This window comes from Manihot esculenta, chromosome 16 (assembly GCF_001659605.2).
Source record: "Manihot esculenta cultivar AM560-2 chromosome 16, M.esculenta_v8, whole genome shotgun sequence".
NCBI classification, from domain to species: domain Eukaryota; kingdom Viridiplantae; phylum Streptophyta; class Magnoliopsida; order Malpighiales; family Euphorbiaceae; genus Manihot; species Manihot esculenta.
Genome location: NC_035176.2, coordinates 20,260,780 through 20,283,720, shown reverse-complemented (window position 1 = coordinate 20,283,720; position 22,941 = coordinate 20,260,780). Strand labels below are relative to the sequence as shown.

The 22,941-nt window shown below is 37.5% G+C and overlaps 1 protein-coding gene across 2 annotated transcripts in view; it reads right to left on the bottom strand.

Annotated features, from left to right (window-relative positions):
- Positions 1 to 22,037, bottom strand: part of LOC110603396 (cytochrome c6, chloroplastic) — a 38,976-nt gene extending 16,939 nt beyond the window's left edge. Inside the window, exons 1-2 of one of the 2 annotated variants that reach the window (XM_043951620.1) lie at positions 21,862 to 22,037; positions 21,662 to 21,791 (exon numbers count right to left, since the gene is read on the bottom strand). In XM_043951620.1, the coding sequence (XP_043807555.1) occupies positions 21,662 to 21,791; positions 21,862 to 21,921 (190 nt within the window). In that variant the 5' untranslated portion in view covers positions 21,922 to 22,037. The remainder of the gene's footprint in view (positions 1 to 21,661; positions 21,792 to 21,861) is intronic. The other variant, XM_043951621.1, reaches the window with a different exon arrangement.
- Positions 22,038 to 22,941: the final 904 nt, after the last annotated feature.

The following is a 22,941-nucleotide window of genomic DNA, read 5'->3' as shown; positions in this document are numbered from 1 at the left end:
CTATACTTGTATTATTTATCAATTATTCTGATATTGGTTATCTTTTACTAACTATTTTAGTTGGGAAGATAGACCTGATTAACGACAAATATTGGTTTAGTCTAATTCCAGTTTGAAATCCACAGTAGGATTTAGTTTTTGATACTGATCTAATTTGTAACTGTTTAAAAATAGTTTTGATTCTTTTCGGTTTCCATAAATTCAATTCAGTTTTAAAATACTTATAATTATAATTTTATAATTTCAATTTTGATTCTATTTAAATTTAAATTTTAATATGTCAATTCGATTTGAATTTAAAAAATTTAAAAGTAAAAAAATAAAATAAAAAATTAAGAAATAAACATAAATATTATTGAATTAATAAGTAAATATATAATTACACTGTACAAAAGTATCATTTGCACAATATAAAAAATAAAATGGTATTATATTTAAATTCAAATAATATTTTTATAAGTAAAAAGAAAAATAAAAAAATTTAATCTTTAATTATTTAATAATTGACTTGTACGTATATCAATTTTAAATGGCGCATTTTATCAGATAATTTATTTTAAAAGTTTAAAGTCTAACTGAAATTAAATTATTATTTTAAATCGACCAATTTCCACTCCAATTTAGAGAAAAAGCCTATAACTGATACTTATTATAAGGTTCTGGTCCAATTTAAAAACCAGAACTAATTGACATAGTTCAGTCTCAATTTATGCTTAGTTACAGACTTTTACTTATTATGTAAGGGTTAAAATCGATTTGATTCAATTCTTTTATATCGATTTGGAATTAATAATTTTGTAAAAATTTAAATAAATTAATTTTTTTGAAAAATTTTTGCAATAAAAAATTTAAAATTTTTTAATTTAAAAATTTAAAAATGAAATTATGAAAAGTTTTATAAAAATTTATTTAAAATTTTTTCTAGAGAGAGATTATATTGACTCATTTAGCTTCCTTTTAGCTTTTATTATAGAAAGGTTAAATAGTTTATAAAAGAAAAAAAAACTAATACTTTAATGTTTTTTTAATTATAGTCCATTCTTTTATTTTTATCGGTTTAGTCTAATTTTAAATTTTTTTTATCAATTATAGTTTATGATCAAATTAAGAATCTGCGAATGTTAATGAGCAATTGATTGACTTTAATAATATTATTTTATTTATTATTATTGATTTATCACATAGTATCATAATACAAGTATTCAGAATTTATCGATTTTTACCCATTATAGTAAAATTTTCAAATGTTTTCAATTACAGCCAATTAAAATATTATAATCTAAATTACTTGAAATAAATATTTATGTTACTTAATAGGATAAATATAAAATTTTCTATATTTCTCCATATATTTTTTATGCAATTTTATAAAAATTATAAGTAAAATAGATAATTTTAATTTTTAAAATAAGAAAATCATGTAAAAGTATCAACAAAATTATATAAAAATTGTCAGCAACTATATATATATATATAATATTACATCACGATCGCTAAAAATAAACTATAAATTGTTACCATAAAATTGAGTTCCGTATCAAGAATCTGATACGTGGATAACGTGGTTCTATCCGAGAAAAGAAAAGTTCGGACACCTTAACACCTAGTTTTTCATCAAGACTCGCGCTCTTCTAGATAGGACGAGTCTCGATATAAAGTTACCGTTAGCAGACACATCCCAGCGAACTCTGTTACGCCTATAATCAGGGATCTCCAACCAGTCAACCCAGTAAGATTCTTTATCAAGTAGTTAGCCATATCATCGCCGGATTATCAAAAAATGTTATATTTATCCTCATTTTCTTACAGTATAAAAAGGGAACGATCACAGAGATAAAAGTACCAAACTCTTACACAACTATTCTCAAGTTCTATATTCGTCCTATTCTCCAGTTTACTGACTTGAACATCAGAGTAGCTGCCATGGGCACCCACCACCTCACGTTCTTTCTTTTGCAGGTTTATCCAATCACAGCACAGCTCTATTTTTCAGTCGCATCATTTGGTTCCGTTACCAAGAAAATCCATTGAATCCTTCCTGTTCATTTGGATTAAATCCGGTCTTTTATTCATTTTCTCTTAGAAAGAAATTTCTCTCAAAATGGCCAGTAGTTCATGAGTTACTGCTAATATTGCTACTAATGAGGGCGCCATCATTTTTTTCTCTCTTAGTAGTGGACAAAACACATCCTCAATGGTCAATGAAGCAGATCTCAACAATTTGAACAACAAGTAGATGCTCCAATACATCCAAAGCTTGCAAGCTACCCTCGAATAGTATAAGACTTGAGGGGAGACGTCCAACATGACTTCTAGAAGAAAGGAGGAAACCTCCATAAATACCCAAAGGACTTAGACAGAGGCGGTCAAAATATGACCTAAAGGACTCCGAAAGGCATCGATTAGAAGCTGGTAAGGCTATGCAATGGTACTAGAAGGAGCAAGAGGACTTTGACTTGGATGGTTCCTCGCCTCTTTTGGAAGAAATCTTAGCAGAAATATTCCAACTAAGTTCAAGCTGCCTAACTTGGACAAATATGATGGAACAACATATCCCAAGAGCCACCTGACGATCTTCAGGACGACTATGCAGCTTCAAGATATCAACGAATTCATGTTATGCCGAGTGTTTCCATCAACACTCACAAGTTTGGCTCAAAAATGGTATCAACATCTGAGCCCAAGTTTAATTAAAAAGTTTACGCAGTTTGCTACGTTATTTAAATCCAAACTTATTATTTGTATACCTCCTAAATAAACTTTCCTCTGACTTGCAAAAAATCTACCAAGGAGAAGGCGAGTCTTTAAGGAGTTTTATCTTACGATTTAATGTTGAAGTAATACAGGTGGAGGAGTTAAATCATGAGATAGCGTGGGAAGCATTAAAGAAAGGAACGTGCAATATAAAATTCATGGATTCCTTAATAAAAAAACTCAGCCGCAATATATCAACAATTGATAGACAAAACCCAAAAGTATATCGGGCTAGATGATGAAATCCAAGCACTTAGAGAAGACAAGAGGGTGAACAAAAAGCAAAGCCAAAAGCGGGAGAGGCGAGAACATGAAGGAGATCACAAGAGTTATCCCGTCTCCTAATGGAGGGATGACCAAAATAAGTATAAGAATTATACTCCATTGAATGACTCACGGATACGTATTTTAATATGAATAAGGAAAAACGACAAAAAAGTCAGGTTGCCGCCTAAGCTCAATCCCGAGAAAGTGGAAAGACGAGACAGAACTAAGTACTACTGTTTCCATGAAGATCATGATCATACGATGGAGAAGTGTCAGCAACTGAAAGATAAGATCGAGAGTCTGATAAGAGACGATACTCTTCTAAATTTCACCAAAAAGGATAGAGAAGAGATGAGACCTAAACCCGAAGCAACAACTCCTAAAACTACCCCTGATTCGGGAGCCTATGGGATTATTCATGTAATTGCAGAAGGACCTAGTGATGATCAAGAGAAGTAAGGAAACCACAGATGTAACAGCCGATCTGGTAAGCTCGACAAAAATTAGAAAGGACCATTTAGAGTCTCGAAGGTTATTTGTCCAAGGTCTTATAGCCTAACCAAATTAGATGGTCGAATCATGAAATATTTGTAACACTGAGAAAATTTTATCAATGACAGTTAATGAGGTGTTTTTTCATATATTGTGTTCTTCAATGACAAGGAATGAAGGGGTTGCCTTCTTCGAAAAAGATTAAAAAGCATTCATTGCAGGCCACAAGGCAATCTCTGCCAACCCAGGTCACAAGGTGGGTTCTGCCAGATCATAATTTGGGCATTGGTCCAAGTAATCAAGGCCATAAGATGGATTCAACCAGGCAAAGTCAGAAGGCGAGTTCCACCAGATCACAATTCGAGCGTTGATCCCACTAATAAAGGCTACAAGGTAGGTTTTGCTAAGCCAAGTCACAAGGTGGGTACCGCAGACCATAATTTGGGCGTTGGTCCCACTAATCAAGGCCACAAGTGGGTTCCGCCAGGCCAAGTCATAAGGCGGATTCCATCAGACCATAATCCGAGCATTAGTCTCACTAATCAAGACCACAAGGCAGGTTCCACTAGGCCTAGTCATAAGGTGGGTACCGCTAGATCACAATTCAGGCATTGGTCTCACTAATTAAGGCCACAACGCAAGTTTCGCCAGGCTAAGTTACATGGCAGCTGCTGCCAAACCACAATCTAAGCGTTGGTCCCACTAATCAAGGCCACAAGGTAGGTTCCGCTAGGTCAGATCACAAGACGGGTTCCGCCTAGGGCTGTGGTCGGTTCGGTTCTAAACCAAACTGTAATACCCGGCTAGACTCCGGTATCGGAATTCCTACCGTCCGGTGGAATCTCGGATGTCGGAAGCCTCTAGTAGGGTAGAAACATGTTTACATAAAATGTTTTAAGGTATTTCATGGTTTTAAGTAAAATGGAAATGAGTTTTTGCATGAAAACAACCTTGGAGGAAAACTCAGGTTCGGCCGCCGAACCTCAAGTTCGGCCGCCGAACATGCATGCCTTCGGGAGCGTCTTTAGGCCCCCGAAAGCACAAGGGAGGGAAGTCTAGGTTCGGCCGCCGAACCTCAAGTTCGGCCGCCGAACATGGCATGCATGCGAAGGCACATTCGGCCCCCGAACGTGGCCTGGCCAGCCACTATAAAAGGGTCCCTTAGCCGAAAACGGGCGAGTTTTTCCCCATTTTCGGCCAAGGTGAGCTTTCCGCCGCCCCTCACCGATCTTTGATGTTTTTCCTCTAGATCTTTCAAGTTTTTCACTTGTTTTAACTTCGTTTTGAAGATTTGAGCTTTTGAGCAAAGTTTTGGAGCTTTGAGGTTCAAGAACCCGAATCTCTTCCAACTCCAAGTTTGGTCGCCTCTACTCTCGATCTTCAAGAGGTAAGAGTCGATCTCTAGCTTATGTTATGTTTTAAGCAAGTTTTATGCAAGTTCATGGGGGTAGAATGCATGTTTAGCTCATAGTTAGGTTTATGGGTTTTATATGTGTTTTTGAGCAATGTGAGTTGCTTGTGTGTTGTAGTTGGGGTTTTTGTTGGTTTGATGCCCCTAGGAGCTTGTATGTTTGCTTGTCAATGCTTGGGAATGTTGTAGAATAGGTTTATGCATGATTGGATGAGTTTGGAGGCATAAATGCATAAGGGAGCCAAGTTTCTACCCTTTGGCAGAAACCAGGTTCGGCAGCCGAAGGAACTTTCGGCCGCTGAACATGGCTGGGGAGGCAGGCCTTTCGGCTGCCGAAGTTGCCCCCGAAAAGAGACTTTCGTCTCTGTCTGGGACTTTCGGCCGCCGAAGGTGCCGCCGAACATGCATGAGTTTCGCCTCTGTCTGGGAGTTTCGGCCGCCGAAGGTGCCGCCGAACCTGCCTGACTTTCGGCTCTGGAGGGACTTTCGACCGCCGAACCTGCCGCCGAAAGTGCCCTGTTCAGCCATTTCTTGCATGTTTCTCTATGATTATTTCATGATATTTTAGGGGGTTTTTGGGGAATAGTTTAGAGTTATGTTCATGTATGTTTGGTCCCTCATTTGAGTCCACCTGTGTAGGTTCGGACCCGAGGAACCGAGGACCCCAGCTGTGAGTCTGTTGCCCCAGTGTCTGGTCAGAGCTGTCCAGAGGTGAGTGGAATAACTTATTATATTTTAAAGCAAATAATGTACTTTTTAGCATGCTTCATGCATCATGAATGCCATGTGATGAACTAGGTTGCTTGCATTAGAATTCACGAATATGTTGCATTGCATATGTTAAATGTTGATGTGGATGAATGTTGGATGATCCATAGCCCTCGATCTATGATATGACGATGTGATATGTACGGTACGGAAAGTAAGACCAGTGGGACCCATTCTACGTTCGCTGGCACTATGTAAGGGAAAGACCAGGACCCATTCTACGTTCTGGCACAGTTGGACACTGTTATGTTATGATATGTTATGTAAGGGAAAGACCAGGACCCATTCTACGTTCTGGCACAGTTGGACCATATAGAGGGCTATTGGTGACAAATTCATCCTTGATGTGATTAGATGTGATGTGATGCATTCCATGATCCACATGATTTAAATGTTTTTATTATTCTGCTCACTGGGCTCTAGTAGCTCACCCCTCTTCCATTTCCCCAGGATTGCAGGTACAGGGTAGACCAGGATGTTTACAAGAGTAATGAAGTCTGATTTATGTAATAGATAGTGTGGACATGATAAATGTATTAATGTTATGTAAAAGTACAGTTTCAGTCATGTAATGATATTGAGGATTAGATATTGTGCTTGACATTGTGTATGAGGTATCCCTTTTATTACATGATCAAAAATGTTTTATAATGTTCAAGAAAGCCAACTCATCTCATGTTGTATTGCCCATTGGGGCATTGATGAGATTCCACAGAGGGATCATGATTATGATTATGACTATGTGCATGTATGTTCAGGTTGAGTTGGATGTTTGAAGGAAAAGTTTTAAATTTTTATGTATGTTGTTGATCATGTATGGGATTATACAGGTTTACAGGTTATATGTTAGGCTTGCTACGGGTCCCGGCGGCCTTAAGCCGATCTGGATCCTAGCGCCGGTAGCGGTCCGATTTTCGGGTCGTTACAGAATGGTATCAGAGCCCTAGGTTCATATGGTCGGACCTAGAGTGTCGGGCTCATAGATGTTCTAGAAGGTCAAGCACAATTGGAAGATCATGTCCACTAGGATAGGATGTTGAGTCCTGTCTTGTATGATGATGTGAAATGCCATGATTATATACATGTGCATTGATGCTATGATATGAATGATGTATATGTGATGAGGGTTCATGTGTGCCCACATGAACCATATGATGCTGATGTTTGTATGATGTGTACTGTTTTTCAGAAAACAGGATGAGAGGAACCCGTCGATCGGCAAGATTGACTGGAGTACCACCTGAGGATGAGGGCACGAGCGCCCGTCCTCCTACATTGCCTAGGGCAATGTCTTGTAGAGCCAACAGAGAAAGAGTGTCAAGGGACCCTAGAAGGTCTTTTGACGCTAGCAGAAGGGGGACTGATAGAGGAGGAAGTTCTTCAGATGTGAGGGAGGTTATGGAAGAGGATCAGAGGAGGGATGGGAACCTGGATGTGAGCATGGAGGAAGAAGGGACGGGGGAGTCTCAGGGAGGCGTTCAGGCCTCGGGGTATGGTTTTCCACCCCATTATCCACCCTTCCCACAGGGTTCAGGGTATCCGATGGGAGGCACGTCGGATTACTCCAGCTTTAACCCCTACCCTACCTACATGCCTTATCCACCTTTCTATCCACCTTACATACAGTACCCAGCTTATCCACCCTCACCCTTCTATCCAAACCCGGCAAACCCCACCTCGGGGAATGCTGCACCCCCACCTCCACCACCTACAGAACCAGCAGCCCCAGTTACTCAACCTCCTAGACCTAGCTCAACTGGTGGGAGCAAGGTAAAGATGACAGATTACCTTAAGCTGGATGCTCCCAAATACAAGTCAGGGGATGACCCCTTTGAGTATCTGAGAGTAGTGAAGACAATAACTGATGAGCTAGGGGCGAATGATAGCAGGGCCATTCAGATGGCAGGGTTCACTTTAAAGTGCAAGAAGGCACGGGAATGGTTCAAGTGTTATGTGGACCCGAGACTAGACGGCATGACATGGGAGGAATTTGCGAATGAGTTCGTGGGATGGGCTTTTCCAGACAGTTCCAGAGAACTGAAGATGATTGAATTTGAGCAACTGAGGCAGTCAGAGCACATGGGTGTAGAGGAGTTCACGGATAAATTCTTGGAGCTATTGCCTTTCTCAGGGCAAGCTCTAGATACAGATACGAAGAAAGCCAAGAGATATGTTATGAAGCTGCATTCTAGGTACTCCTCGTTGATTCAGTCAGCTGAGAGAGAAAGTTTCCACACTGTGGTGGATATGGCTCGAAGGATGGAGGCGAGTGCTATAGTTGAGGGGTCAGTGAAGCAGTCAGTGACCCAGTCTTCAGGGGTTAAGACCCCAGGCAGAGGAGGACCAGGTTTCTCTTCTCAGAGCTCAGGTAAGAAGAGGTGGGATAACACCACCAAGAAGCCGAAGAAGAATAAGTTTTGGAACAAGTTGAAATCCGGTCTGGGATTTGGCGGTGGCTCGAGTTCAGGCTCAGATGGTACAGAATGTCAGAGATGTGGAAGACCACACAGGGGAGTGTGTCGAGCTGGGACTAATACATGTTTCAGATGTGGACAGGAGGGACACATAGCTCGGGAGTGTCCTAGAGCGCCTTTTATGGGCCAGCTCCAGCAGACAGCTTCTGGTAGTGTGGCACAGCCAGCAGCTCCAGCCACAACTTAGGGCAGTGGCAGAGGTAGAGGGAGAGGGGCAACCTCTTCTTCTGGTTCCCGAGGTGAAGGTCCATCAGCTCCAGCCAGGATCTTCACCATGACTCAGCAGGAGGCTAACACATCCAACACCGTGGTTTCAGGTAATCTCGTCATTGGGTGTTCTGATGTGTATGCATTAATGGACCCGGGTGCATCTCATTCATTTATTGCTCCGAGAGCCGTTGAGAGGTTGGGTCTGATAGTCTCTGGGTTAGAGTGTCCCCTATGGGTCAGTGGACCCAAGTGTGACCCGTCAGTGGCAGTGTCAGTCTGCCAGTACAGTCCAGTTTTTGTTGAGGGAAGATGCCTCTCCGCCGACCTTGTGGTTCTAGATTTGACAGACTTTGACGTCATTCTAGGGATGGATTGGCTATCTACCCATGGTGCTACCTTGGACTGCAGGGATAAGGTAGTCAGGTTCAGAGATCAGGACGGGTCAGAGGTCGTCTTCAGAGGAGACAAGAGGGGCACACCTAGAGGTCTGATATCAGCTCTTCAGGCTCGTAGGTTGCTTAGGAAGGGATGTCAGGGGTACTTAGCTCATGTGAGAGAGATAGACAGTCAGGTCAGGGAGCCAGCCTCAGTGCCAGTTGTCAGAGAGTTTCAGGATGTCTTTCCTGATGAGCTTCCAGGTTTATCACCTGCTAGGGAGATAGAGTTGGTGCCTGGAACTAGACCGATCTCTATCCCTTCCTACAGGATGGCCCCAGCCGAGTTGAAGGAGTTGAAAGGACAGTTGCAAGAGCTGGTAGAGAAGGGCTTCATCCGACAGAGCACCTCACCTTGGGGTGCTCCGGTCTTGTTTGTGAGGAAGAAGGATGGATCCCTTAGACTTTGTATCGACTACAGGCAGTTGAACAAAGTCACTACCAAGAATAGGTACCCTCTGCCAAGGATCGATGATCTATTCGACCAGCTAGCAGGAGCGGGTTGTTTCTCCAAAATAGATCTAAGATCGGGGTATCATCAGCTAAGGATAAGGGATGAAGATGTGCCGAAGACAGCTTTCAGGACCAGATATGGGCATTTTGAGTTTCTTGTAATGCCGTTCGGGTTAACTAACGCCCCTGCAACATTCATGGATCTCATGAACAGGGTATTTAGCCAATACCTGGATCACTTTGTTATTGTCTTCATAGATGATATCTTAGTGTATTCCAGGAACGCAGAGGAGCATGCCCATCATCTGAGGTTGGTTCTGCAGACTTTGAGGGAGCATGGCTTGTATGCCAAGTTCTCTAAGTGTGAGTTCTGGCTGAGGAGCATTTCGTTCTTGGGGCATGTAGTGTCAGAGAATGGGATTGAGGTGGACCCCAAGAAGACAGAAACTGTGGCTAACTGGCCTAGACCCATTTCAGTGACGGAGATCAGGAGTTTCTTGGGTTTGGCAGGTTACTATAGGAGGTTCGTACAGGACTTCTCAAAGATAGCAGCTCCTCTGACCAGACTAACCAGGAAGAATCAGAGGTTTGTGTGGACCGACCAGTGCGAAGAGAGTTTTGAAGAGCTTAAGAAGAGGTTGACTTCAGCACCAGTTTTAGCTCTGCCATCTAGTGATGAGGACTTTACAGTCTTTTGTGATGTGTCCCGTGTGGGACTGGATTGTGTACTAATGCAGAATGAGAGGGTGATCGCTTATGCTTCTAGGCAGCTGAAGAAGCATGAGTTGAATTACCCCACACATGACCTGGAGATGGCAGCAGTAATCTTTGCACTCAAGATGTGGAGGCACTACCTCTATGGGGTTAAATGTGAGATCTTTACAGATCATAAGAGCCTGCAGTACATCCTGAGTCAAAGAGATTTGAATTTGAGACAGAGGAGATGGGTGGAGCTGCTGAGTGACTATGATTGTAAGATTCAGTACCATCCGGGTAAGGCAAATGTTGTGGCAGACGCCTTAAGCCGGAAATCACTCGGTAGTTTATCCCACATTTCGGCAGAGAGGAGGCCAGTGGTGAAGGAGTTTTACAAGCTCATTGAGGAAGGTCTACAGATGGAGTTGTCTGGTACAGGTGCCTTGGTAGCCCAGATGAGAGTGGCACCCGTGTTTCTGGAGCAGGTGGCTCAGAAACAGCATGAGGACCCGGAGTTAGTGAAGATTGCCAGGACTGTTCAGTCAGGCAATGATAGTGAGTTCAGATTCGACAGCAAGGGGATCCTCCGCTATGGGAGCAGACTATGTGTACCAGATGACATAGGGCTAAAAGGAGACATTATGAGGGAGGCTCATAATGCAAGATACAGCATTCACCCCGGAGCCACCAAGATGTATCAAGATCTAAAGAAGGTTTATTGGTGGCCAGCTATGAAGAAAGAAGTGGCACAGTTCGTGTCAGCCTGCGAAGTGTGTCAGAGGGTGAAGCTGGAACATCAGAAGCCGGCTGGAATGCTTAACCCGCTATCTATTACAGAATGGAAATGGGAAAATATAGCTATGGACTTTGTAGTGGGGTTACCGGCGGCGTCCAACAGAGTGGACTCCATATGAGTGATTGTGGACAGACTCACCAAATCTGCTCACTTCATTCCTGTCAGGAGTGGCTACTCTGTGGACAAGTTGGCGCAGGTATATGTGGACGAGATCGTCAGGCTGCATGGGGTTCCTGTTTCGATAGTGTCAGATAGAGGGCCCCAGTTCACCTCCAGATTTTGGCAGAGTCTGCAGAATGCCATGGGTACTAGGTTGGATTTCAGTACTGCCTTCCACCCACAGACGGACGGACAATTAGAAAGGACCATCCAGACCATCGAGGATATGCTCAGAATGTGTGTGCTGGACTTTGGCGGTTCTTGAAGGCAGCATCTACCTTTGGTGGAGTTTGCCTACAATAACAGCCATCATGCTAGTATCGGGATGGCTCCATATGAAGCTTTGTACGGAAGGAAGTGCAGATCACTTGTTTGCTGGGAGGAAGTTGGAGAAAAGGCCTTGGCAGGGCCTGAGCTAGTAGAGATCACCAGCAGGGTGGTACCCATAATCAGAGAGAGAATCAAGACTGCTGCCAGCAGACAGAAGAGCTATGCATACGTCCGCAGAAGATAGTTAGAGTTTCAGAAGGGGGATCTGGTATTGCTCAAGGTGTCTCCAATGAAGGGAGTGGTTCGCTTCGGGAAGAAAGGTAAACTAGCCCCACGATACATCGGACCCTTTGAAATCTTGCAAAAGATTGGGAATGTGTCGTACAAGCTGGATTTACCTGCTTCGATGGAAAGAATCCATCCGGTTTTCCATGTTTCGATGTTGAGGAAGTTTGTGTCAGATCCGAGCAAGGTTCTTAGTGAGCCTGATGTGGAGGTCCAAGAGGATCTCACCTATGTTGAACAGCCAGTACGGATCATAGACACCCAGATCAGAAAGCTAAGAAACAAGGAAATCCCGATGGTGAAAGTCCTGTGGAACCACCACAACTTGGAAGAATGCACTTGGGAGACACGGGAGTCTATGCTCCATCAGTACCCTCATCTCTTTTAAGGTTAGATCCCTATGTGTTTTTGTGCAGTGTATGTATGTTATGTTTTATGCCATGCTATGTGTGCTAGTTGAGGTACATTCGGGGATGAATGTTCTTAAGGGGGGGAGAATGTAATACCCGGCTAGACTCCGGTATCGAAATTCCTACCGTCCGGTGGAATCTCGGATGTTGGAAGCCTCTAGTAGGGTAGAAACATGTTTACATAAAATGTTTTAAGGTATTTCATGGTTTTAAGTAAAATGGAAATGAGTTTTTGCATGAAAACAACCTTGGAGGAAAACTCAGGTTCGGCCGCCGAACATGCATGCCTTCGGGAGCGCCTTTAGGCCCCTGAAAGCACAAGGGAGGGAAGTCCAGGTTCGGCCGCCGAACCTCAAGTTCAGCCGCCGAACCTCAAGTTCGGCCGCCGAACATGGCATGCATGCGGAGGCACATTCGGCCCCCGAACGTGGCCTGGCCAGCCACTATAAAAGGGTCCCTTAGCCGAAAACGGGCGAGTTTTTCTCCATTTTCGGCCAAGGTGAGCTTTCCGCCGCCCCTCACCGATCTTTGATGTTTTTCCTCTAGATCTTTCAAGTTTTTCACTTGTTTTAACTTCGTTTTGAAGATTTGAGCTTTTGACCAAAGTTTTGGAGCTTTGAGGTTCAAGAACCCGAATCTCTTCCAACTCCAAGTTTGGTCGCCTCTACTCTCGATCTTCAAGAGGTAAGAGTCGATCTCTAGCTTATGTTATGTTTTAAGCAAGTTTTATGCAAGTTCATGGGGGTAGAATGCATGTTTAGCTCATAGTTAGGTTTATGGGTTTTATATGTATTTTTGAGCAATGTGAGTTGCTTGTGTGTTGTAGTTGGGGTTTTTGTTGGTTTAATGCCCCTAGGAGCTTGTATGTTTGCTTGTGAATGCTTGGGAATGTTGTAGAATAGGTTTATGCATGATTGGATGAGTTTGGAGGCATAAATGCATAAGGGAGCCAAGTTTCTGCCCTTTGGCAGAAACCAGGTTCGGCAGCCGAAGGAACTTTCGGCCGCCGAACATGGCTGGGGAGGCAGGCCTTTCGGCTGCCGAAGTTGCCCCTGAAAAGAGACTTTCGTCTCTGTCTGGGACTTTCGGCAGCCGAAGGTGCCGCCGAACATGCATGAGTTTCGTCTCTGTCTGGGAGTTTCGGCCGCCGAAGGTGCCGCCGAACCTGCCTGACTTTCGGCTCTGGAGGGACTTTCGGCCGCCGAACCTGCCGCCGAAAGTGCCCTGTTCAGCCATTTCTTGCATGTTTCTCTATGATTATTTCATGATGTTTTAGGGGGTTTTTGGGGAATAGTTTAGAGTTATGTTCATATATGTTTGGTCCCTCATTTGAGTCCACCTGTGTAGGTTCGGACCCGAGGAACCGAGGACCCCAGCTGTGAGTCTGTTGCCCCAGTGTCTGGTCAGAGCTGTCCAGAGGTGAGTGGAATAACTTATTATGTTTTAAAGCAAATAATGTACTTTTTAGCATGCTTCATGCATCATGAATGCCATGTGATGAACTAGGTTGCTTGCATTAGAATTCACGAATATGTTGCATTGCATATGTTAAATGTTGATGTGGATGAATGTTGGATGATCCATAGCCCTCGATCTATGATATGACGATGTGATATGTACGGTACGGAAAGTAAGACCAGTGGGACCGATTCTACGTTCGCTGGCACTATGTAAGGGAAAGACCAGAACCCATTCTACGTTCTGGCACAGTTGGACACTGTTATGTTATGATATGTTATGTAAGGGAAAGACCAGGACCCATTCTACGTTCTGGCACAGTTGGACCATGTAGAGGGCTATTGGTGACAAATTCATCCTTGATGTGATTAGATGTGATGTGATGCATTCCATGATCCACATGATTTAAATGTTTTTATTATTCTGCTCACTGGGCTCTAGTAGCTCACCCCTCTCCCATTTTCCCAGGATTGCAGGTACAGGGTAGACCAGGAGGTTTACAAGAGTAATGAAGTCTGATTTATGTAATAGATAGTGTGGACATGATAAATGTATTAATGTTATGTAAAAGTACAGTTTCAGTCATGTAATGATATTGAGGATTAGATATTGTGCTTGACATTGTGTATGAGGTATCCCTTTTATTACATGATAAAAAATGTTTTATAATGTTCATGAAAGCCAACTCATCTCATGTTGTATTGCCCATTGGGGCATTGATGAGATCCTACAGAGGGATCATGATTATGATTATGACTATGTGCATGTATGTTCAGGTTGAGTTGGATGTTTGAAGGAAAAGTTTTAAATTTTTATGTATGTTGTTGATCATGTATGGGATTATACAGGTTTACAGGTTATATGTTAGGCTTGCTACGGGTCCCGGCGGCCTTAAGCCGATCTGGATCCTAACGCCGGTAGCGGTCCGATTTTCGGGTCGTTACACGAACCGAACCGAAAAAACTGAAAATCAAATTGTAAAAATATTAAAAATCGAAAAAATCGATTATAAAAATATAACCGAATCAAATCGAACCGATAAAAATTGGTTCGCTTCGATTCGGTTACTTCAAACTGAAATCTGTAATTTTTTTAATTTTATGCTTTTAATTTCAGTAGAATAATTTAATAAATATTTCTCATAAATTTATTAATAAATATTGTTTGAATATATAATGATAATACTTAAAAAATTCATATAAATCCATGTAAAATTTAAAAATACGTATAAAATCAGTGTTTCACATAATAAAAGTATGTATAAAATCGATTTTTCAGTTTATCGGTTATTTAACACGTTTAAACCGAACCAAACCGAAAACCGAATAAGCTGAAAAATACTAAACGAACCGAACTGAATATTTTGATTAATCAAACCATTAAATCGAAATTGATCGGTTCGGTTCAGTTTTTCGGTTCAAACCGATTTATGCTCTCCCCTAGTTCCGCCGACCACAATCTGGCATCGATGAGACCAAAGCCACAAGGCAAGTTCCACCAAGCCAGAAGACAAGGCTTTGGTCCCACTAAAAAAGGCATTTTATGCCAAATCCATAAGGCAGATATTAGCCAAGCCAAGTGACTGGGCATTAGTTTCGACTCACATAAAGTTCTAAGGCATTTGATGCCTAAGGCCACAAGGCGGGATCCGCTAGGCTGGGCCACAAGGCGAGCATAAGCCAAGCAAGAAGACTAGGCGTTGGTTCACTAATCAAGTCATTCATGCCAGGTCACGATGCAGGTTCTATCAGGTTCAACTATTGGGTGTTAGCTCCATATAAAATTTTCGAGGCATTTGAGGTCCAAGCCACAAGATGGCTGTTCGTGGACCAGTACTAGCGTCAAGATTATAAGAAATCCTATAAGGTACCTCAGGTCCAAAGCAAGCATTCGCTAGGCCATATGTCTGGGTGTTAATCCTACTGTTCAAAAGTTTTCATGTTATTTATTTTATTATCGCTATCATGGTTTGGGTATTAATCCGTTAGCAAAGTTTTAAAAAGAAATCATTTAAGTCTTGAGTAGATAAGGTTTATGGCTGAATAATAATCATACAAAGCTATCAAAATTAAATATTTTTCATTAAAATAAAAGACTTATTACAGGATAGGAGGGACATCATCAGTCGCCTCCTCCCGAGCTTCTGTTACAGGTTCATCATTGGTTATTGCACTAGAAGCCGGGTTATAAGGGTTTTCTTCAATTGTCCCTTCTTCCGTCCCTACCATCCTCATCCTCATTCTCCTCGTCAGGCAAGGTGTCATCGATCTAGGAGAAGTCCTCTATAGGAAAATGCCTGAGAAGCTCCTTCTTAATGGCGTCCTAGAATTATACGAACATCTCCCCACCCTAGGCCATCGTCTCTCGAGATTTTGCTTCAAGCTCAGCGATCTTGGTAGAGGCAATCCGGGCTTCCTCAGCCTAAGACTATAGTTCCCGCACTTGGCAATGAAGAAAAGCCACTTGATCCCTAGCGCTCTTTGCTTGATTCTCCAGGGCCAGTTTGGAAGCATTGGCCTCACCCAACTCAGCCCGGAGCTTATCCACTGACTCTAGATTCTCCTTCATGATGCCTTATACCTCATTAACCCGAGTCTTCAGCCTCGAGCATTCCTCTACCAGGAGGCTCCTGTCTGTTTCTTGAGCGCCAAACTCCCGCTTTAGGACTTTGTTACTCTCTTTGGCCACATAGGCATAGAGAGCACTCTCCAGGATAGAGTGCATAACATTGTCAAAAAGCTCATCCATCTCGAGCTCAGTCAGGAGGTGATGGTCCCTGTGCCTCAAGGCATTCTTGGTTAATATGACAGCCATGTTAGGATCCTCAAGGAGAAAGGGCGTTCAGGTTAGCGCCAATGCTAGGCGTTGAATGCTAAGAGGCCACAAAGAATCAAACCCTACGCTCGTAGGAGTAGTCTCAGTAGAAGCAGGGAATGCAACAGAAGGCTTAGGAACTGAGACAGATGCAGAGGCACCCATTATAGAAGATTCAAGTTGTGAGGGAGCCAACTCTTCTATTGTAGGTTGGGGAGGAGGAGGAGGAAGCATGACCATTTCTTTTGCCCGTGAGCACACTTAGGAGGGGGATCGGTTGTCCTTTACGGGCAACACATATTGCTTCAGCAAATTTACTTCTTGATCCTGCTATATCTACATAGATTGAAAAGTAAGTAAAATAGTTTAAAATATAAAAAAAGGAAGAAAGAAAAGTACCCTGATCTCTAGCCAGGAAAGTGATCCCCCCAAGGCTGGGAAGGCTGGATAGGTGAGGACCTCGAGTCTAGCTCGCCTGAAGATGACTCTGCTAAGACAAAATAACGTTCCTCACCGCCTTGGTAATGTCCATTTTCTGAAGGGACCTAACCATCATCAAGAGAAAGACTAAAGCCATGTCCTTATCCCTCCTCAGTTGGACCCCATCCTTCCTCAGTTCCATCCATAGGTTCCAGCTCGTTTGAAGGCACCCAAAACCCTTCGGACCCGGTGATGGAGGACAAAAAGCTTGTTTTTCCACCGCTTTAATAAAGAAGGTATCCGGTCGAACATCATCTGGCATTTTCGCCCGCTAAAAAACTATAACTCTTCATTTTTGCGAGTACCCAGCTGGTATAGCTGAGAGAAGAGGGCTACACTTGGTTCGTTGTTGTTACTAAGACAAACAAACTGAAAGCCACTAAGATTCTCCAGTTGTTGGGATGCAACTAGATAACCGAAAGCTTATGAAACCGAAGGACATTAATAAAAAATGAGTTCATAGAGAACAAATGACCTACCTTCAGCTGCTCCTCGGAGACTATAATAGTATCCTCTTGCAAACGAACGCTTGAGGAAGGAGCAAAGACACAAAATGTCTCTTGAGGAATTTGATATTTGTCATGAAGGCGATCTACATCTTGCTCCGATAGGATGGACATGATGTCACTAATTGAGCTACCTTCGCTTTCTTGAGCCGCTCTCAGTGGAATGATAGGGGTTGGGGCACAGATGCGACTATCGAATGAGGAGTTTGAGGCAGAACCTCCACTGGGAGTAAGTGAAGAAGAAGAAGTATTCCTATTTATTCTAAAAGGAGAAAAAAAAATAAAAATTACTGTGATAGAAAGAGAATATAAAGAGAAAGAAGCAACCGAGTCTTTTAGAAGCAAAGATTCTAGTTGTGAGCAAAAGTAATGTTTAGGGAAAAAGAAGAATTCTTATAAGATAGTTTTGACGGTAGGCTTTAAATGTGACTCGATAAACAGAGCAGTCATCATTAAAGAGTTAGGTAGGCAAAACGGTGTGAGCAGAGGAAGGCCAATCTCAAAAAGCCATGTGCCACAGATTTTGAAGACAATTGTCACTTTCGAATCTGAAAAATCGAAAACCAGCGGCGGGACCTTTGATATTACATCACGATCGCCCAAAGTAAGCCATAAGTTGTCACCACAAAACTGGGCTACATAGCAAGGATCTGATAAGTGGATAACGCGGTCCCACCCGAAGAAAGGAAGACCCGAATACCTTAACACCCGGTTTTTCATCAACATGCCCTCCCTTGGATAGGATGAGTCTGGGCATAAAGCTACCGTTAGCAGTCATAACCCAGCACACCTGTAATCACGGGATCCCCAACTAGTTAACTCTGCGGGATCCCTTATTAAGCAGCCAACCACATCATCGCTGAATTATCAGGAAATGCTATATTTATTCACATTTTCTTACAATATAAAATGGGAACAATCATAAAGGCAAATGTATACAATTCTCTTACATAACTATTTTCAAGTTCTACATTCGCCTTATCTTTCAGTTTATTGATTTAAGGTCAGAGTAGCTGCCATGAGCACCCACCATCTCACATTTTTTTTTTTTATATAGATTTAGTCAATTATAGTGTAACTCTATTTTTCAAATATATATATATATATATGATATAGAGTGGAGGAAAAATAGAGACTATCGATAGTGGAAATAATATAAAGTAATGAGTTGAGGAATGGAGTAGAAACAAGGGAAGGGGTGAAAAGAGAATGAAAAATAGATAGGACCTTTCTCTTTCCTTCCTCCACTTGCCTTTCTCATCCTGTCTTACATTCCATAACAAATTATACGTTGAATCTCATCTTCCCTTTACTCACCATCACAATAAAATTAAAATTATTATTATTATTATTATTAATTTTTATATGACTTTTTAATTTTTTTAAAGAAATTAGAATCTTTACTTATCTTCACAAATAATTTTTACTATTCTTTTAAAAGAAAATATATGTGAGAAAGGAAAATTTACTGTTATTATAAATAAAATAAATATTAAATTTCAAAATATGAAAAATAAATATTTCTTTAACTAATGTAAGTTAAAATTAGTTAGTTGAGGAATTTAGTTATAATTGACAAAAATTAAAAAAATATTGAATAATTTTATTATGATACTATATGCTACGTCAATAACAACAAATAAAATACTATTGTTGATGCCATGTCATATATCATCATGGCAGCACCTTTAATTATTAATTTTGACCATGGATGATAATTAATATAAAATTTTAAAATTGGACTAAAATAAATAATGATAAAAAAATTTACTATTAATTAAAAAAAATGTTAAGTACGAGATTTTGTATAATATTAAATTTTAGGGTAATTTATACGACCTTCCTCAGGTTTAATAAAATTTAGAAATAAATTTTTATTAAATTTTTACTAATAAATTAGTCTCTAAATTATTACTGTAAATTTCTATTAGTTGCAGAAATTTATTTTTTTTTAATGATTAAAATGCCATCTTCTTTAATTAAAAGTTATTTTATTTATTATTTTAATAATAAAAATTAAAAAATTACTATTTTAATTTTTAAAAATTGATAATTTTTTATTTTTATCCATTATTTTTTTACTTATTATTATAGTGAATAATTTTAATTTTTAAAGTATAGAATTAATATTATGTATAGAAATTAATAATGAATAATTTTAATTTTTTTAAAAATTAATTTTTATATTATGTAAGTATAAAAATGATCGATTTAAAATTAAATATTAATGTTTATACTTAATTAAAAATTAGTTTTTATGTTTAGGAGTTCATCTGAATTAATTTTTATACCTATAAAAATTTTATATATAACTAAAATTAAAAATTAATTTTTATACTTATATATTATAGTTGGAATCTGCCTAAATTGATTTTTTTTTAAGTATAAAAATTTGTATACTTACAGAATATCAATTTTTATATTTTAAAAATTAAAATTATTTATAATGATAATAAATAAAAAATATTAATAGATAAAAATCATAAATTTATCTATTTTAAAAAATTAAAATAGCAATCTCTCATTTTATTATTAAAAAAAATATTAACTATTTAAAAGAGTATTTTGATCATAAAAAACATAAAACCTCTGATCAACGGTCGGCAATTAACAGTAATTTATATTTTCGGCAATTAACAGTAATTTATATTTTTAATTAACGAAAATACTATTTTATTAGATAGAAATTAAATTTAGAGACTAATCTTTTATTAAAAATTTAATGAAGTATTACTCTGTAAATTTTGTTAAATTTCAGAAGGTTCATGTAAATTACCCTAAACCTTATAGAAACCATATAAATAATATTTTGTAAATATAAAATTTTATCAATTTATATATTCTATTATATATATATATATATATATATATATATATATATATATATATATATATATATATATATAATACTATGTTTGTAATTTTTGAATATTTTGAACTAGATTTGAACAAAAAAATAAATTTGCATCAAAATCATTTTGAACAGTAATATTCTAATTTCCATTCAAATTTGTTTTTAATTTTTTTAAAAAAATTAGGATATAAAGAATTTCCTAAGTAATATATTTTTATTCATTAGATTAAAGCAAACCAGAAAATAAGTTCAATTCTATATATAAAAAACAAAGTCCAGTTAACACTTGTATTTTTACTTGATAATAAATAAGTTCAATTCTATTTTTTTAATTAAATAAATTTTTAATTTTATTTTAAGGTTAAATAAATTTTTAACTTAATAAATATTATTTAAGAATAAAATATTATTTTTATAATTTTAAAAATTATTTACTATATTTTTTATTTTTTATATTAATTAAAATACTAAAATTTTGATATTTGAAGTTAAAAATAATATTTTATTAGTAAAAGATATTATATTAAATCTTGATTTTTTTTTAAAGTAAAATTTAAGAGTTTATTTAAAAAAAATAAACTGAGGTTATTTAATTTTAAATAAAAGTATAATAATTTGATTGGATATATATATATATATATATATATATATATATACTCTCTCTAAAACGTATGTTGCTGGCGTATTTTCAGCATATTTTAATAAGTAATTTTTTAAAACTCATAATTTCATAATATAATTATTTTTATTTAATTTTTTATAATAGTTTTAGAAAAGTAAAAGAATTTAATAATAATTAAAATCATATTATTATACTAGAAACGTAATTATCTTAAATCATAAAGTAATTATGCTACCAATAATATAAAAAAATAATAAAATATATAAGTTTCAGTACTCGTGATACATTTTTTTATGTTTTTTTTATAGAGTTTGTATTTGATATTGCTGTTTTTTTTTATTTTAAATTTTATTGCTCTAATATATATATATATATATAAGTAATATATGTTTAGTCTATTGAATTAAAATTAAATTATATTTATATTGAGTCAGTCTATTTAAATGTAAAATGCTCTCTAAACTAATAGATTTAATAAATTAAAATTTATTTGAAATTATAAATAAATTTTATTGTTTATTTGGCGTTTTTTTGTTTGAATTTATTCCAACTTTAATAAAAAGTTTAGAAGATGATTTAAAATTAAAAATTTTATTATTTAGTATTTATGATGTATAGTATATTAATTTGCCCTAATTTTAAAAAATATAGTAAAATATTTATAAAATTTTAATAAATTTATTAATTAATTTTAATAGTTTATTTAGTGTAAATGATATAAAAAAATTAATTGATCTCTTAATTTTATAAAAATATCTATTAATTAGATTTTTCATATTAATATTATTTTAAATTTTTTATAATACATAATAATAAATAAAATTAATTAATAAATTTTTAAAAATTTATAAATATATAAATTAATTAATTAATTTTATTACCAAACCAACTAAATAATAATTTTCTATTTAAAGTTTTATAAACTCTTAACCGCGAATGAAAGGATTGGGAAAGGAAAAAGAAAAGTAAGGATATGTTGGGAATATAAAATATCTGACGGATAACTTATCCATCCAAGTAACCAAGTTAGTGAAGGAAAACAAAGTACCTGGGGTGTCGCACAAGGGGGATAAAGCGACAAAAGCAGCAATCAGAGGCGGAGCCAAGCTCTGCACAAACTTCACTTCCATCCGCTTGTGAGGAGCTAGGTTTTCAATTTCTCTATGCTTTTTCTTTCCCTTGCAAGGCAATCACGTCATTCTTCATTTGCTTCGATAAATACACAAAGAAAAATAGATAGATAGATACCGCTGAAAGGGAGTTGTATGCTACGTTTCTACAGCCAGCAATGAGAGAGAGAATCTGCATTTGATGGATTGATTTATTTGGCAGATTGGGCTGAGGATGAACAACTGTGCAAACGGGATGGCTCGGGTTGCTTTAGGTTAGTTTTTAAGTGCCGCGGTTTTAAATGTGCTGGCGTGGAGACATTTGTTTTTGTAGCAATTGGTCAGCACATCTCTCAATTTTAAATTAATACGTGGAGTTTTTAAGATGTTAAAAATATTTTAATGTAATTAAATTTAAAATTATATGTATATATAAAATTAAATAATAAATTTTTTATTGAAAATAAATTTATATATTTATTTATTTTAAAATTATATGAACTTAAATTAAAATAAATTTTTAATAACATCTTATTAAATTATTTAAATTGATAATTTTACCAGCTGAACCATAAATAATATCAAATAAATTTTCACTAATTTTAAGTGAATTAAAATTAATTATTAAAAATAAATCCAGATCCCCCTTATCTTTTTCTCTTGGAGCATAAATAAGTTCAATTTTAAATTAAAAAAAAATCATTTACTCCATATATTATAAAAATAATTCATTAATTGATTTTTTAATTTTAAAAAATGTACTAAAAAGTTCTCAACATTTTAAAAAGCGTACGAGTTAGTTCATCCGTTAGTTTTAGCGATTAAATATTTTACTATTTAATTTTTATAATTTGAAAAAATTTATTAGTTGATCACTTAAATTTATAAAAAGTTTACTAATTAATCTCTCTTTACCGAGAGTATTTAAGTCTTTTTAATAATAAATAACGATTAAAATTAATAAAGAGACCAATTAGTAGAGTTTTTAAAATATTAAAGATATTTTAATATATTTTTGAAAACAAAGCAATTAACCAATAAATTTCAATAAATTTCACTATACTGTATAGACTAAATAGTAAATTTTTCTTTAAATATTTTTGCCACATATGCTCTGAAGTTTTTAAAAATGCTAAATATGTCCAATACTATGTCAAAAATTAGTGTTTGTGCTACACACATTTAATAAAATATTTAAAAAAAGGAGAAAAATGACTAT